The sequence below is a fragment of the Sceloporus undulatus genome, chromosome 2, assembly GCF_019175285.1.
Source record: "Sceloporus undulatus isolate JIND9_A2432 ecotype Alabama chromosome 2, SceUnd_v1.1, whole genome shotgun sequence".
In the NCBI taxonomy this organism is placed as follows: domain Eukaryota; kingdom Metazoa; phylum Chordata; class Lepidosauria; order Squamata; family Phrynosomatidae; genus Sceloporus; species Sceloporus undulatus.
Window position 1 is genome coordinate 190753245 of NC_056523.1, and position 14955 is coordinate 190768199.

A 14955-nucleotide genomic window follows, 5' to 3' on the forward strand; every position below is an offset into this window, starting at 1 on the left:
GCAAACCCCCTCTGAAGAAATTTGCCAAGAAAACCCCAGGAGATGGTTGCCTTAGGTTTGCCATAAGTCAGAAACAACTTGAAGGTACACAGCAGCAAACCTTACTGGACTGGCACTGCCAGATGGATATAGAGTCACTGCATTGTGCTGGTGCTGTTATCTACAGGCTTCCAGAGAGTTTTATTGGGGGATTTCTCTTCAGCCCCTTGGCTATTAAGCTCTGGGGTGTCAGAGGGCTCCATTCAGTCTAACTGTACTCTTTGATATCTATATGAAGCAACTGGGAAAGGTCATTAGGAGTTTTGGGATGGGCTGCCATTGGTATGCAGATGGCACTCAGATCTGGCAGTACATGTTCTGGACCAGTGCCTGGATGCTGTAATGGGTTGGATGAAGGCCAAATTACTGAAGCTGAAGTTCAATATGACAGAAAAAAAACTGGGTAGGTAGCTTCTCCTGGATGGCATTATGCTCCCCTAAGGGAACTGATGTGCATGTTGTGGGTACTCCTGGATCCATCTCTATGGATGGTTGGGCACAGGTGGGCCCTTAGTCTCTTAGTTTTGACATAAGGTAAAAGAATTGGTATCACGCCATGATTTTTCCCATAAGTCCATTTCTATCACTTCTCCCGTGTCTTGGGCCCATTTCACCCATTTCTGCTTTACATTTCTGCTTTACACCTTCATATTCCAGATCTCTTTGCTTTAGTAATTTATAATATTTTGAGATATGCTCTCTTTTCTCATCAAAAATAATACTGTCAATCTCATTTCTTTTATCAGTGAATTCATATTCATTTTTGTCAATTCTATATCTTTCCATTAATTGTCTCTGCAAAAACCAGTTCTTATTAATCAGCTTTTCTATTTCTTTACTGGGTTTCAACAAAAAAGATTCTTTTTCATTTTTAAACAGATCTTTATATGTTAACCAGCTTTGGCCCTCAGGTCTAGTTCTTGTATAAAATGCTACCTAAGTCGAGACCCATAGTGGCATTTGACTATAGAACTGTTTTTTATTTTCATCCAAATTTTGAATAATGAGTTTCGTACGAAGTGGTGACAAAAATCAGAATTAACTTTAAGTTTATCATACCATAAGACTGTTTTGTTAATTTTAATGTTAGATTTGGACTTTTTGTTTTGTTTGTTAATAAATAAATAATAAATAAAAAAATAAAAATATATATTTACATATTTTAAATAATTTAAAATATTTTAAAAATTAAACAAACAAACAGTTCAACACTATGGGATTGATCGATTGATCCATGATTTATTCGATGGGTCTTTCTGAGCCGGGAACGACAAATTAAATTTAGACCTGTTTTAAAGTCACTTAATCGATCAGCCGAACTGGATGATTTTAGTTGTTTCCTGTTCATTCACAGCACTCCTGGGTTTCCCCCCTTAGACTGCTTTGTTAAACACACTTACCAGGGAGAAATCCCCATTGAACTCAGTGAGGCCTACTCCTGACATGCATAGGTCTGTGCTGTTAATCAATCTGTTCCAGTTCCCTGCCGACTTTAATTACCGGTTTCTTCTTTTCCGGTCGGAGCAAGTGCGCATCCATTGTGCTTGTCTTTTCTTTTCTTTTTGGACCACAGTCCTACTGTTGTGATAATAAGGGGAGAAATATAATCAAATTGAATTAAGGGTTGGTTGTTGTCGGCCAAAAGAAAAAACCAGTAATTAAAATGCTCCTCTCACAAAAGTAACAGAAACTGAATAAGGAGGGGATAATGCCGAAATACCATGAGTAAACAGGAAATAATTTAAGCAACAGAGGCAAGAAAAAGAGGCTGCTATTGAAGAAAGGAATAAAGAGGAAAACTGCAAACCCACTGGGTGACTTTAGGCAAGTCACACTCTCTCAGCCTCAGAGGATGGCAATGGCAAACCCTTTCTGACGAAATTTGTCAAGAAAACCCTATTTATGGCCTCAGGGTCACCATAAGTAAAAAATGACTTGCATCTGCATTTCAGAAATAATGCAATTTGATGCCACTTTAACTGCCATGGCTCAATGCTGTGGAATTCTGGTGATTGTACAGTAGTTTTATGAGATATTAAGCCGTCTTTGGTGCCACAGCAAACTACAATTCCCAGAATTCCATAGCATGATGTCACGTCATGGCAGTTAAAGTGGCATCAACCTGGATTATTTCTGCAGTACAGTTGCAGTCTTGGAAGGACACAACAAAAGTGACAATAGTGCTGGGAATAATTAAATACTGAATATTATGAACAATATAATATTATCAGTGTCATTAAATACTAAAGTCAGAATCATCCATCCTGTTTTTCTGTTATATTCTGGTAAATCGGAACTTAAACTTAAATTGCAATTTGACATAACTGTTGTAGTTAACCCCTTCGCCACTATAAATGCAACTGTGTTAGATTTTTTTAGCTTACTGGCATTTAACTATACATACCAACCCTTTCCTATTAGGTTGCCTATTTCTCTTTCCGGTTATGGTAGTGCTTGTCTCCACAGACTCCAACTGAGCAAAACATAATTAACCTTGATTTAAAAAAAAGTTTTAAAAATACAATAAGTTCTTTGACAGTAAATGGCCGATCAAAGGCATGTGACCCTATCCTTCATTTGAGTCAAGCTCTTTGCAGGACTCAAATTCTCTTGGCATTATAAGACTAGGAACACTGTCAAAAGCATCTTCACTCGGAATTATAATTGCAAATAGCTGACAATGTGCAAAGTATTAATGAGGGTTTTCAGTTGTTTTAATTTTTTTTAATTGCCTCCACTTTTGTTGCTGCTACGTGTGGCGCAGGCCTCAATATCCATTTTGTAATACTTCTGGTAAACATCAGGCTGTTCGTCTGGGCCATGTGCCAAAATAGACAAGTTCCACAACTTGTATCCTTAGGCAGATAAGCTTATTTGCCTAACGTCTTCAGCTTTTGTTCTTTAAGAAGCAAGGTTTAAAAGCAAAGCTGGACACTGGGCCTTTCCCTCACTGAAATGATGGAATAGTGCTCATACATTTCTGACTTCACTGGCAATTTCCCCCAAGCTTCTTTAATGCCCTTTGGGCCTAGAAACTTGCTTTTGAAACAGAGGACCTTTTCACATGGGGAGAATTGGAAGGTTAAACTGGTCACAATGCAGGGTCATCCAGGGCTTTAGGGACAATTTCGCAATTGCTTTTCAGACGATGCTGTGCACAAATAGGTTAGAATCCAAACAGAAAGTGAGGTGAATCAGGGAATAAGCATTTCCACAAAAATACTGTGTTTTTCATTTCCAGTTCATTCACGAATTTGCTTTCTTCACATAATTGCAGCAGTCTGACTGAAAACCATGTCCCTGATTCTCGCTATTCCCACATTTCTGAGGGTTCCTTTACTTTGCCGAAGAAAGGGAGTCAGCCTTGTTCTTACAGGGACACACACACAACACACATACCTCTTTCCCTCGCGCAGCTGGGAATTGCTGGTGGGAAAGCAAGAGAGAGGACATTTTTGAATTCTTCCTGTACAGGAGGGAGAAATGGAAGATATGTCCTGGAAAAGGAGGGCATCTAGGAGCTTCAGTCCTCACTGAAGTGAGGCAGCTTTATGGACCAGCCACCTCCTCTTTCTCTTTAGTGTGTGTTTGTGTGTGGTTTTATGGGAGTTTGCAAAGGGAAACCTCAGCCTTCCTTCCTCTGAAACAGCTTCTGGGACAACAGGATTTTCCTCCCCAGTTTCCCTTTCCTCTCTGGAGTATGTGTGTGTGCATGCACTTGGGGAAATGACAGTTTGGAGCATGCACAAAAACATTATTTCCAAGCTAGCAACGGGATTTGTCGTCATCTGTCTGAAACCCAAATTCACTTTCAACCCACTTTCTTGCCTAAGTAATGTGCTTTTAACCTGTTGATGTGCTCTGTCTGTAATAAGCATTAGCGAATTTGCTTGCTTTTCCAGGATTCTAACACTTTAACCATTTTTGGGATAGAAGCACATAGGGCACTGTGTGGAAAAGTCCAGAGGAGATTTCCATAAGGTACTCACTGTTTGCACCAAACCATGGTTCAGTTGTGGTACATGCACACGCACACACAACAGTAGGTTTAATCTTGTAACTAGACTAACTAGTATCTTAAGTGGAGGATACTGTATTTTTCAGCTCTGTTATATTGAAATCCTTATTTGAACTGGAAAAATCAAAGTATTAAAGAAGAGTATGAGCCAGAATAGCATAGTTGTTTGAGTGTTGGACTGCAACTTTGGAGACCAGGATTCAGTTCCCAGCTTGGCCATGAAACCCCAAAGGTAGCCTTGGGCAAGTCACACTCTCTCAGCCTCAGGGGAACACAGTGCTAAACCTCCTGTGAACAAATCATGCCAAGAAATCCCCATGATTGGTTTGCCTTAGGGCCGTCATAGGTTGGAAATGACTTGAAGGCACGCAATATATACACAGACATGCACAAGACCAAACCTCAAACACATGCATTTCAGCAATTAATTCTGGAGAAGGAGAAGGATGGCCACAGCTCAAATCTTCTCAGAAGCTACAATTTCTTAATAAAAAACTCTCTGTGTTCAAGTCCCTCAATTTAATTCTGTTGTTATCTCTGATCAGTGATTGAAGATAAAGGGCTATTTTAAAGCTCCGGAAGCTGTTCTGTAGAATTGTGCTGTGCTTTGCAAGAGACCACTTTGCAGAACTGAACTTTGCTTTGCCAACTGGGAAGTGGCATGGAGGCTTGTTCTTGGTGCACAGAATTGAGCTGTGATTTGTTTCCAGGGAGAATATCCAAAGTGCAGGGAATTGCATCCACTTTGCTTTGGCCTTGGTTGTTACTCCTTCCCTGGCTGCTGGAAAGTGGACCCCATAACCAGGGTATTCCTATATTATGTCCAGTTCCAATCCCTAGCAGAAAGTCAAGTCCTTAGAAACATTAACAGAATGTATACTGTATCTCCCGATATGAACCTGCCAGAACTCTGAGATCTACAGGGGAAGGCTTTCTCTTGGACCTGCCACCATCACAGAGAGGGCCTTCTTGGTGGATGCTCCAACCTTCTGGAACTCCCTTCCATGAGAGGTTAGGCTGCTCCTTTCCCTGCTTTCCTTTTGCTGGCAGGCAAAGACATTTTTGTTTAAGCAAAATGTTTCCCTTCTCCAGGCTAAACATATCCAGCTCCCTAAGTCACTCTCATAAAGCATGGTTTCCAGACTTTGGTTTTTAATGGTTTTATATTTTGAACTTAGTACAGTTTATTCTACATTTTTTCTATTTATTATATTAAAGTCATGTTTTAACTGTGTTTTAAAATCACACCATGTTGTTGTTATTGTTGTTGTCTTTTGTGAACTGCCTTGGGTCCAATTTAGGAGAAAGGCATCATCATATTAAATAAATTTTAAAATACTCAAAACCTGCTGTTTTCCTTGTCAGATGTTTCAAAATCAAGAAGCTCAACTGTGCTATTGGTGAGGTGCGTCCTGAATGTGGAAACTGTAGCTTAGAAATCAGAGGGCAGGTGCTTTGGGCTTGTGCAATCTTTAGCTCGGTGTTGGCAGGTGTCAAACATAAACTGTCAAATGCCAAATGTTGTTGTATGTCCACTGTCAGAAGCAGCATGCCCTTATTTGACAGTTATCAAATACTTTCTGATATCAAATACTGAAATCAGATATAATCAGATGGCAGATGCCAAGAGCTGTCAGGAGAAAGCCGAGGAGAAAATTCAGTTTCATCTCTTGTGTCAGGAATAAGAACTGGAAACCTTTGACTTGGGCCTCTCCTTTTTCCTCCCACTGAACTTTGCACCACTCACACCATCTCTTTGTGTTTTAAAGGGACACAGGTAAATGCTAAAGTCACTTCTACCAAAAGGCAAATGTTTGGGGAGCAATGGTATCAACCCTCCTTAGGGTGTCACCTGGTGCAGTCCACACTCTCACAATCCCTAATGATGCCCCTCTGCTGAATGATTTTGACTTGCTCATGGTCATCCAATGGGCTGCCATGGCTGAGAGGAGATTTGAACCCTGGTCTCCCAGAATCCTAGTCCAGCACGCAAACCACTACACCACCCTGGCTTGGTTTTTCACTGAACAATCTTTTCCTGCCAGCATGTGGGGAAAGAGATGCTTGCCGATATTATACCTTGACTTGAGTGGGCAGCTGGGTGGTGTCATTTGCTGCTCTGCCTTGCACAGTAAATATTTTTGGGCCAGTTGTGCTGGAGGACTGATGGCGCTACAGCCAACCTCTATGGAGGGCTGGTTGGGGAAAGCTGATCCAATCTGATGTCTGTTACCTCACCTCACCTTCAGATTCTCCTTTCCCCCTCCTGCCTCTGCCCACATTGGTGCCCTGCTCTGGAGCCTGCTTCTGCCTTCTTCTTTCTATGTTCTGCCTATCCTCCATTGCTCCTCCCCTGCTCCCAGCTGCTAAGCTTCATCATCATGCAGTTTTGCACATCACAAGCCTAAAGGCACCAGGATCTTTTTCTCTGCCTGTGTGAACAACCAAACTCTCCTCTGGCCTATAAGATATAACAGCCAGACAAGTGTCTTGGATTCTTGGCATGGAGGATAGGCTGTGTGAGGACTGCCTTGTTCTTTGACTGAATTCTGCCACAGTGTGCGCGTACTATCCAACACATCTGGACGATCCCAAATTAGGAGGGCAATGGCTGCTCTGGACTCTGAAATCAAAGCACCCTTCCTCCACCAAACCCATGTTGGTTCTGCCCTCCAAATAATGGTGGTGTTTTTGTATGCTAAAAGGCCAGTGTGGTTTACTGGTTTAAGTGTTGGAGTATGACTCTGGAGATCAGCATTTGATTTTCCTCTTGTCCGTGGAAACCCATTGGGTGATCTTGAGTGAGCTGCACAGTCTCGGCCTCATAAGACTCTATGATAGGTTTGCCTTACAGTCATCATAAATTAGAAATAACCTGAAGGCATACAACAACAACCAACCCTGGGCAGCAAATCCCATCTAATCTTGGAAGCTAAGCATGGTCAGCCATGGTTAGTACTTGAATAGGAAACTGCCAATGAATACCAGGTGCTGTAGGCTATATTTCTGAGGAAGGAAGTGACAAGGCAACCTCTGAGGATTCCTTGCCTAAGAAAATCTTATTAAAATTCATGAAGTCACCATACGTTGACAGGTGACTTGAAGGTACAGGCACACAAGCAGCTTTACATAATGTGGGTTTCTCCAGAGACAGTGGAAATACACTTACCTACAGCTCCAGCCAGCAGGGGAATGGTGAAGCAAGCTGGGAGTTGTAGTCTGAAATATCTGGAGGGCGTTATGTTGGAGAAGACTGTCCTTAGATTCACCAAAAGCCAGCAGATGGCAAAGAACTAAGATGGCTCTTTCTTTGCTCATGTCATGCTTAAAAATCCAAGGGACTGGGAAGCCAAGTCTTTCTTCAACCCTGATGATAGGTGTGCATCCTCCACCATAACTAAAGGCAGAAGTGGGCATTTATCTTCTTCAACATCTATTTCACTGTCTCCCAGCCCCTGCTACATGAGGCAATTGCCTCAATTTGGCCAGTGCCAGGTGGAGGTTTCCATGTCTGTAGGACAGTCAGTTGTCTCTAGGTTTTAGTTCAAATTTCAAAGGCACTGTCCATGGTGCTACACTCCAGCTCACTAAATCGGTTCAGAATCCAGGACAGCCCATTTACAGTTTGGACTAGAGCCAGATTCTCTGCCCCACTAACATGGAAGCCCCCATCTCTAGCTGGCTGCAGCAAACAGTAGGGCCAGCTTATTCCTCAGATCTCCCGGGAACCATCAGTCCAAAATTCTGCCCACAAGTGCTTTCTGTATTTATGAAGACACCAAGTAGTTTCGTCAAGAAACACATCTGCAGAAACCTAGCAGCAATAAGGGCAGAGAAGTGTGTCAGGGTGTGATAGACAGATGGGATGGTTTGACCTCCAGCCAGGTTCCTCATCAGGTCCATAGAATCATAGCATAATAGAGTTGGAAGAGACCACAAGGGCCATCCAGTCCAACCCCCGACATGCAAGAATTCTCAATCCAGAAAACAGAACTGAGACATCTTCGAGTCCCTCTCTGAATTCCTATGTCTTTGGCCTCTCACCCCCACACATACCCCATGGACTCCTCTCACCTGTGTCTGCTTATGTGCCTTCAATTCATCTGTCAACTTATGGCGACCCCATGGATTTCATAGGGTTTTCTTAGGCAAGAAATTGGTGTTTGCCAATTTGTTGTCGTGGTATGCCTCGTTTGCCTTCCAGTTGTGTCTGACTTATGGGGATCTTCAGGTGAACCTATTATGGGGTTTTCTTGGCAAGCTTTGTTCAAAGGGGGCTTGCCTTTACCTCCCTCTGAGCCTGAGAGAGTGTGACTCACCCAAGGTTGCCCCGGTTTCCATGGCTGAGCAGAGACGCCAACTCTGCTCTCAAGAGTCCTGGTCCATCACCCAAACCGCTACACCATATTGGCTCTCAGTTTGCCAGTTCCTTCGTCTGAATTACAGCCTACTGTACCTGGTCTTCCATCCAAGTACAAACCAGAGCTTTCCCTGTTTAGCTTCCAAGGTCAGAGGGGATCTGGGACCTTTTGAGGTATTTAGACCACTTATATTTCTTTTCCCAGTTACTCTCCTTCTCATTTCCTGCATCACTTCTCTCTTCTCATCCTCCAAGATCTTAGAAGCAAAAGCAAGAGGGAGTTGGATGAGAAGGTCCCATCCCCATCCCATATTCTTGTCATACCCCCTTCCACTTGTCATCCCACCACATATTTTCCTCAGGTGAAGAATAAAGGGAACCCAGGCATCCTGCCTGGCCTCTTCCCCTTCCCTAGATTCAGTGAGCTCAGAACAGGAGGTGGAGAAGCTTGTTATTGTTAACTGCATCCGACAACTCCTGGAGACATCTCCAAGGCCCCCCTATCCTCTACTCCTCTACTCAGGTCTTGTACATTCAGGCCTGTGACCTCCTTGGTTGATTCTATCCAGACTTCCTCTCTTTCTGTTTCGCTCAACCGTTCCCAGCATCATTGTCATTTCTAGTGAGTTGTGATTTCTCATGATATGGCCAAAGTATGACAGCCTCAATTTGATCACCTTGGCTTCTAGGGGTATTTCAGGCTTGACCCCATTTGTTTGTCTTTTTGGCTGTCCACCATATACTTAACACTCTTCCCCAGCATCTCCTCTCAAATGAGTTGGTTTTCTGCCTATCCGCTTTCTTCCCTGCCCAGCTCTCTCATCCGTACATGGTGATGGGGAACACATCCGCTTGGACCATCCCCACTTTAGGGCTCAGCTGCATATCTGTACACTTTAGGATCTTGTCTAGTTCTTTCCTGGCTGCCTTTCTCATTCCTTAGTCTAGATTTTCTTGACTGCGGTCTCCCTTCTAATCCAGGGTGACCAGACATCCTCCTTTTCCATGACATGCCCTATATCAGTGGTTCCCAACCTTCCTAATGCCACGACCCTTTAATACAGTTCCTCATATTGTGGTGATCCCCAATCATAAAATTGCAGTGTCTTGGTTCCTAAGACCATTGGAAAAATATGTTTTTGGATGGTCTTAGGCGATCCCTGTGCCCTATATGTTTCCACCTTCTGTCCAGGAGGAATTCCAAAACCTCTGAGCACAGCTAGGAAGCATGGATTTCTATTTATATGAGTGCTTCTAGCTTTTATTCGACCGTGCTCTCCATTTTTTTTCTTGAATGTCCTCCATTGTGCAGTGCCTCATCCTCCTTGGCAATGAGGACATCTGTTTCTGATTCATCTTTGATCTTAGGTAGGGGAAAACCTGATCCATCTTCTGATCCATCTTTGATTTTAGGTAGGGGGAAATCTTTGACTATTCCGATTTCCTCCTTTCCTGGCTTGGATTTCTGTATTAGTCCATCTTTTTCTTTGCTTTGCTTTTATGATCCCAAACTCTCCACCCAACATGGCTGTGTGTGTGTGTGTGTGATTCTCATCCTCCCCATCACAAGCTCAGTCCCACCTTATCTTCATCTTCTTGGGCGTCTCCCCTCCCAAAACCCCTGCTAAACCTCTATCTATGGGGTCTGAGGACCAGAACCTGGAAGGGAGGAGACCTAGGGTGGGGAGGATAAGTCGGGGAGAGGGGTGGGGGCGAGGGGAGGGAGGGGACTCCTTGCCACCGCCGACACCGATTATGTCACATCGATCGGCTTCTCTGCAGCAGCTCAAGCAGGAACAGCAGCAGCAGCAGCAGCTTCAGAGGAGGCGAGAGCCGGAGATCTGGCAACAGCATCCTGCTCAGGTAGGGGGGGCAGAGGAAGACCCTTGCAGCAGGACCCCCAAAGGGCTGGGGAATAGGGGGGTGATGGGGAGAGGGATGCCAGAGGGGGGGATTCCCTGGGAGGTGTGCCACCGGCTTCCCAATGGGTCTTTGTCAGAATCTGGGAGGGTGTGTGTGATTGTGGGTTTGTGTGTGCGTGTCTGTTTTTCCTCGATCTGGGCGTGAGGGTGCCAAGATCTTGGGTTCAAAAGGAGCTATGGGACAGGATAGGATCCATATGCCCCCAAAGCTTGCATCCATGATAATGCCCCCACCCATCTCTGGTGGGCACGAAAGGCATGGAACCCCACTTGCGGGGATGGTGCATGTGGGAATGCCACTCCCAAATCGGAGATGCTGGAGGAGAAGACTGGGGTCCACAACTAGAGGTCTCCTCCCCACCTTCCCTCACCGTGGCATCTGGAGGGTTTGGGAGGCTCCTTGGGTGTGGGTATGGGGTTGAGTGCGAGATGCCTTCTTTGGAGATGATGGAGGAGATGATGCCAGAGATGTTGTAGAATGATGGAGGAGATGATGCTTGTTGTGGGATGAGGAAGGAGATGATGCTACAGATGTTGTGGGCCCACGCCCCACACTTGTAGGGGCTGCTTGGGGAAATCTGCCCATGGAGGCTGCCTCTTCTTCAGATGGTGTAGGTGTGAGAAGGGGGGAGGAGGGTTGTGGGTACCACTGGAGCACATACAAGGCATGTGTGTGTGTAGGTGTGCGCACGTTGGAGAGAGAAAGGGTATGGGGAGGAAAGGGTTGTGTGTGTTGTGGATGTGTTTAGAGGGCTGGGGGAAGGGGATCTGTGTGGGAAGGGGATGCATTGTGTAGATGGGGGGGCGGTTATTTTCAGCAGCAACAGCAGAGTGAGGATGTGGAGTGGTGGCTGGAGATGGAGGAGCATGAGCCTTAAAAGGGTGTGGCATGGTTTGGATCCAGGCCTAAGACAGGAGGTTTCAGCCATTGCTATCCTCAGGGATGGAGAGCCAGCAAGGAGAAGGAGATGGCCTGCCTCAGGCGGCATTTGGTGGAGGGTGGGTGGGAGGAAGGGACGAGAAAAGAGCATAAAGTTGTCCATATCATGCAATGAACAGGGTTCCCCCTCTTGGAGAACAGGGCTATGGGGTGTGGGGTGGGATGAGGAAGGGAAAAGCTGCCTAGTGCTGCAGGGAAACAATCATTTGTCCTTTCTGCCTTCGGGAATGCAAAGCTTGGGGGCTTCTCTGCGTTGTTGTTGTTGTTGTTGTTGTTGTGTGACTTCAAGTCATTTCTGACTCATGGCAATTCTACGGTGAACCTGTCATATGATTTTCTTGGTCATGTTTGTTCAGAGGAGTCTTGTCTTTTCCTTGCCCTAAGGCTGAGAGAGTGTGACTTGCTCAAGGTCACCCGGTGGGTTTCCCACTGAGGACACCAAAGGGTCCTTCCTGCCTGTTTGGAGGGAGGATGCTTGGAAGGAAAGATGGCAGGCTGTTGTGCCAGGGAGGAGGCACCTGCTCTGAGGAGAAAGCCTGGCTCAATTTTGGAAGAAGGCGCTGTGTGAGGTGGTGCCTGGTATCATGGGGCTGGAGAAGATGGTACACAATCCCCACCCATGACTTTTTACACAGACACACACACAGCTCCTCTTCCCATCCCATGAGTTCTGTATGTGAGGAACGCTACAGACATGAGCAAGAGGGGAATCTCTCTGTTTCTGCCTCTGGTTAACAAGTGTGTGTATGTGAATATAACCTGCAAGAGGCTGTGGCCCTCCTGATGTTGTGGGGACTGCAATGCCCATCGGCCCTTGCCAGCATAGTATGTATGGGGATTGAGGGGAATTGCAGTCCGGAAACAGTGGGAGGGCTGCATGTTACTCATTCTTAAATAGAGGGTTGTGCACTCATGTATGAGATTCTGGGATGTATGTTCATGTGTTGCTCCTTTGTGTGTGTAAGAGAAAGAGATGGGAAGAGAGGCAATATATATGTGTGCCTAAAGTCATGGGTGGGGGTTGTGCAGCCTTTTGGATATTGTTGGACTGAACCACCCAGCATTTCTCACCACTGGCTGTGTTGGATAAGGATGCTGGGATCTGTAGTCTGATAACATCTGGGGGGCCCTCTGACTCCCACCTCTGACCTAAGTGAAAGGGTCTGCAGGTGTGTCCCATGGCATTACTTTGTCCAGATTTGCAAAGGGTGTGCACAGGAGGTGTGGGGTGGAGTGGGGGCGGGGGTGCCCAGTAGATGTTTCCATGAAGTCAAGAAGTTCAAGATACCATCTTGTGCAGTGTGATGTCCTGGTGTTGTGTGCTCTGCATGCATGATGTGAGCAACAGGTCCTAGCTTGACTGAAAGCTCAGCCTGACTCAGCCTGAGGAAATGTTGGCTGAGACCTGGGATCTTCAGTGGCCCGAGGAAGCCAGATCTGCAGCTGGAGAGGCAAAGAGCTTCTGCCCCAAGGAGCGTTTTTCTTATCTCACTGCCAAGGAACTCCTTGGCTTTCCTGATTTGCCATGTCAGAGGCACAAATGAGCCAAGACATCTCTGTTTCCCAATGAAGACCTGCCAGCTTGAGAGTTGGATATTGAGGGCTTGTGCTGCCTGTCTCTTGCTTTGCTACTTATCCCAGATTGTGTGTCTGTGTTCTGCCTGTACTGGATGGTTGTTGTTGTTGCTCTTGTGTGCTTTGAAGTTGTTTCTGACTTATGGTGACCCTACGGCAAACCTATAACAGGGTTTTCTTGGCAAGATTTTATTCAGAGGAGCTTTGCCATTCTCTGAGGATGAAAGTATGCCTTGCCCAAGATCACCCAATGGGTTTCCATGGCTGAGCAGAGATTCGAATCCTGGTCTCCAGAGTTGTAGCCCAGTGCTCCAATTACTACACCACACTGGCTCTGTGTACTCTGTGTCCTTGATAATGTGATCATCTCATGAACTTGTTTCCTTCCCAAGCTTGGAAAATCGTGTTTTTTTGGACTACAACTCCCTAGAATCCCCACTGGATTTTGTGAAATTGCCGTCCAAAAATGTAACTGTTCCAGGCTCTGATGTATGTTTATAGAGAAGTGGGTTTAGCAGATTGCAGCTTCCTGATTTGTGTGGGCTTTCCTGGCAACTGGATGGTGGTTGCACATGTCTTTTTGTGTGTATGTTGGAGAGATTACATGTATCTGTTACATGCATGAGATGTTTGGGCAACCTGGTGATGATTACAGTCAGCCCTTATTATCCATGGATATTTTATTCATGAATTCAATCATCCACGGTTTGAAAATACTTTAAAAATATACAAATTCCCATAGACAAACCCTGATTTTGTCCTTTTATATAAGGGAAACCATTTTACTGTACCAATATCTCTAATGGGATTTGAGCATCCCCAGATTTTGGTATCCATGGGGGGTCCTGGAACCAAACGCCAGTGGATACCAAGGGCCCACTGTATGTGTGTTTCTCCATGTGGGTTACATGTATCTGTGTTTGGAATGCATGTACATATTAATACATGGAATGCTCTGCTGGTACCTGGATATTCAACCTTATCCTTTTTGCAGGATCAGGGCCATAACCAAATCTTAATCCCCAGTCCCAGAGCCCTTTCAGACTACACAATTATATTGCTATGATTCCACTTTAATTGCCATGGCTGCATCCTATGGAATCCTGGGACTGGAAGTTTAGGGAAGGGCATTCAGATTGCTCAGCCAAAGAGGTCTTTTGGTTCCTCAGACCAAACTACAAGTCCCAGGATTGCATAAGATGCAGCCAGGGTAACTGGAGTGGAACCACAGAACTATAATTGTATTGTGTGAAAATGACTCCATTTCCAGAATGTGTTTAATTATGGCAATAAATAAAGAAAGGATGGTGGGATTGAATAACCACACTGGGCAATATCTTTATTAGGATCAAATAAAATGCCACAGAAAAGTGTGCCACCTTTGAACCAGAAAGTAGGCACATTGTAATGTAATCTTTCAATTGTATGTTTTGCTTCCTCTGGTCCCCAAAGTTGGACCAATGTGGCAAATCATCATTTGATTGTGATTTCCTGCATGGCAGGGGTTTGGACTAGATGGCCCTTGTGGTCTCTTCCAACTCTGTGATTCTATGAGTCTATATTATTATATAGTTAATGTGAGAGTTTCTTCAAACATGGGCAGAATGCTTCTCCTTTGCTATTGAATAACTGCACTTGTGAAAGGAGGTAAATGTAAACCTCAGACTTGAAGGTTGCATCCTTCCAACCAAGCTTGCTTGCTTCCTCTTCTTCTTTTTGAAAAGCACTAATCGCTGTCTGTTCATTTAGAGAGTGAGGTATAATTAGCTACTTAGTTACATATAAATATTTATGTGATTCATTTATTTCATTACTTTCTTTGTCGCAAAGCAGCCATGATCAAAGCATGGACCCCTCTTGCCCCATCCATGGGAGCAAAGTACAGGAAAATCCCTTCTTTTCTCAGCATAAATATGCAGGCATGAAACCTTGTTTAGTTCCATCAAATCAACTATTTTTTTAAAAAGGCTATGCAATATTAAGACCGTAAGAGAGAGTGGGGTGATGGTAGTACTGTACTAGAAAGACACCCCACCAGCACTACATCTCCGTCAAATGTCTTGGACTGTCTTTGGATTTGTGAGGCAGGGGGAAATTTTTG

At 44.7% G+C, this 14955-nt stretch overlaps 1 protein-coding gene across 7 annotated transcripts in view; it reads left to right on the top strand.

Moving 5' to 3' along the window:
- Positions 1-10156: 10156 nt before the first annotated feature.
- The window catches only part of L1CAM (L1 cell adhesion molecule), a 120464-nt gene continuing 115665 nt past the window's right edge, over positions 10157-14955 (top strand). For 5 of the 7 annotated variants that reach the window (XM_042448853.1, XM_042448855.1, XM_042448854.1 and 2 more), the window contains exon 1: positions 10157-10280. In XM_042448853.1, the coding sequence (XP_042304787.1) occupies positions 10173-10280 (108 nt within the window). In that variant the 5' untranslated portion in view covers positions 10157-10172. Of the gene's footprint in view, positions 10281-10582; positions 10688-10899; positions 10951-14955 lie in introns of those variants that run through there. The other 2 variants (XM_042448857.1, XM_042448859.1) reach the window with 2 other exon arrangements.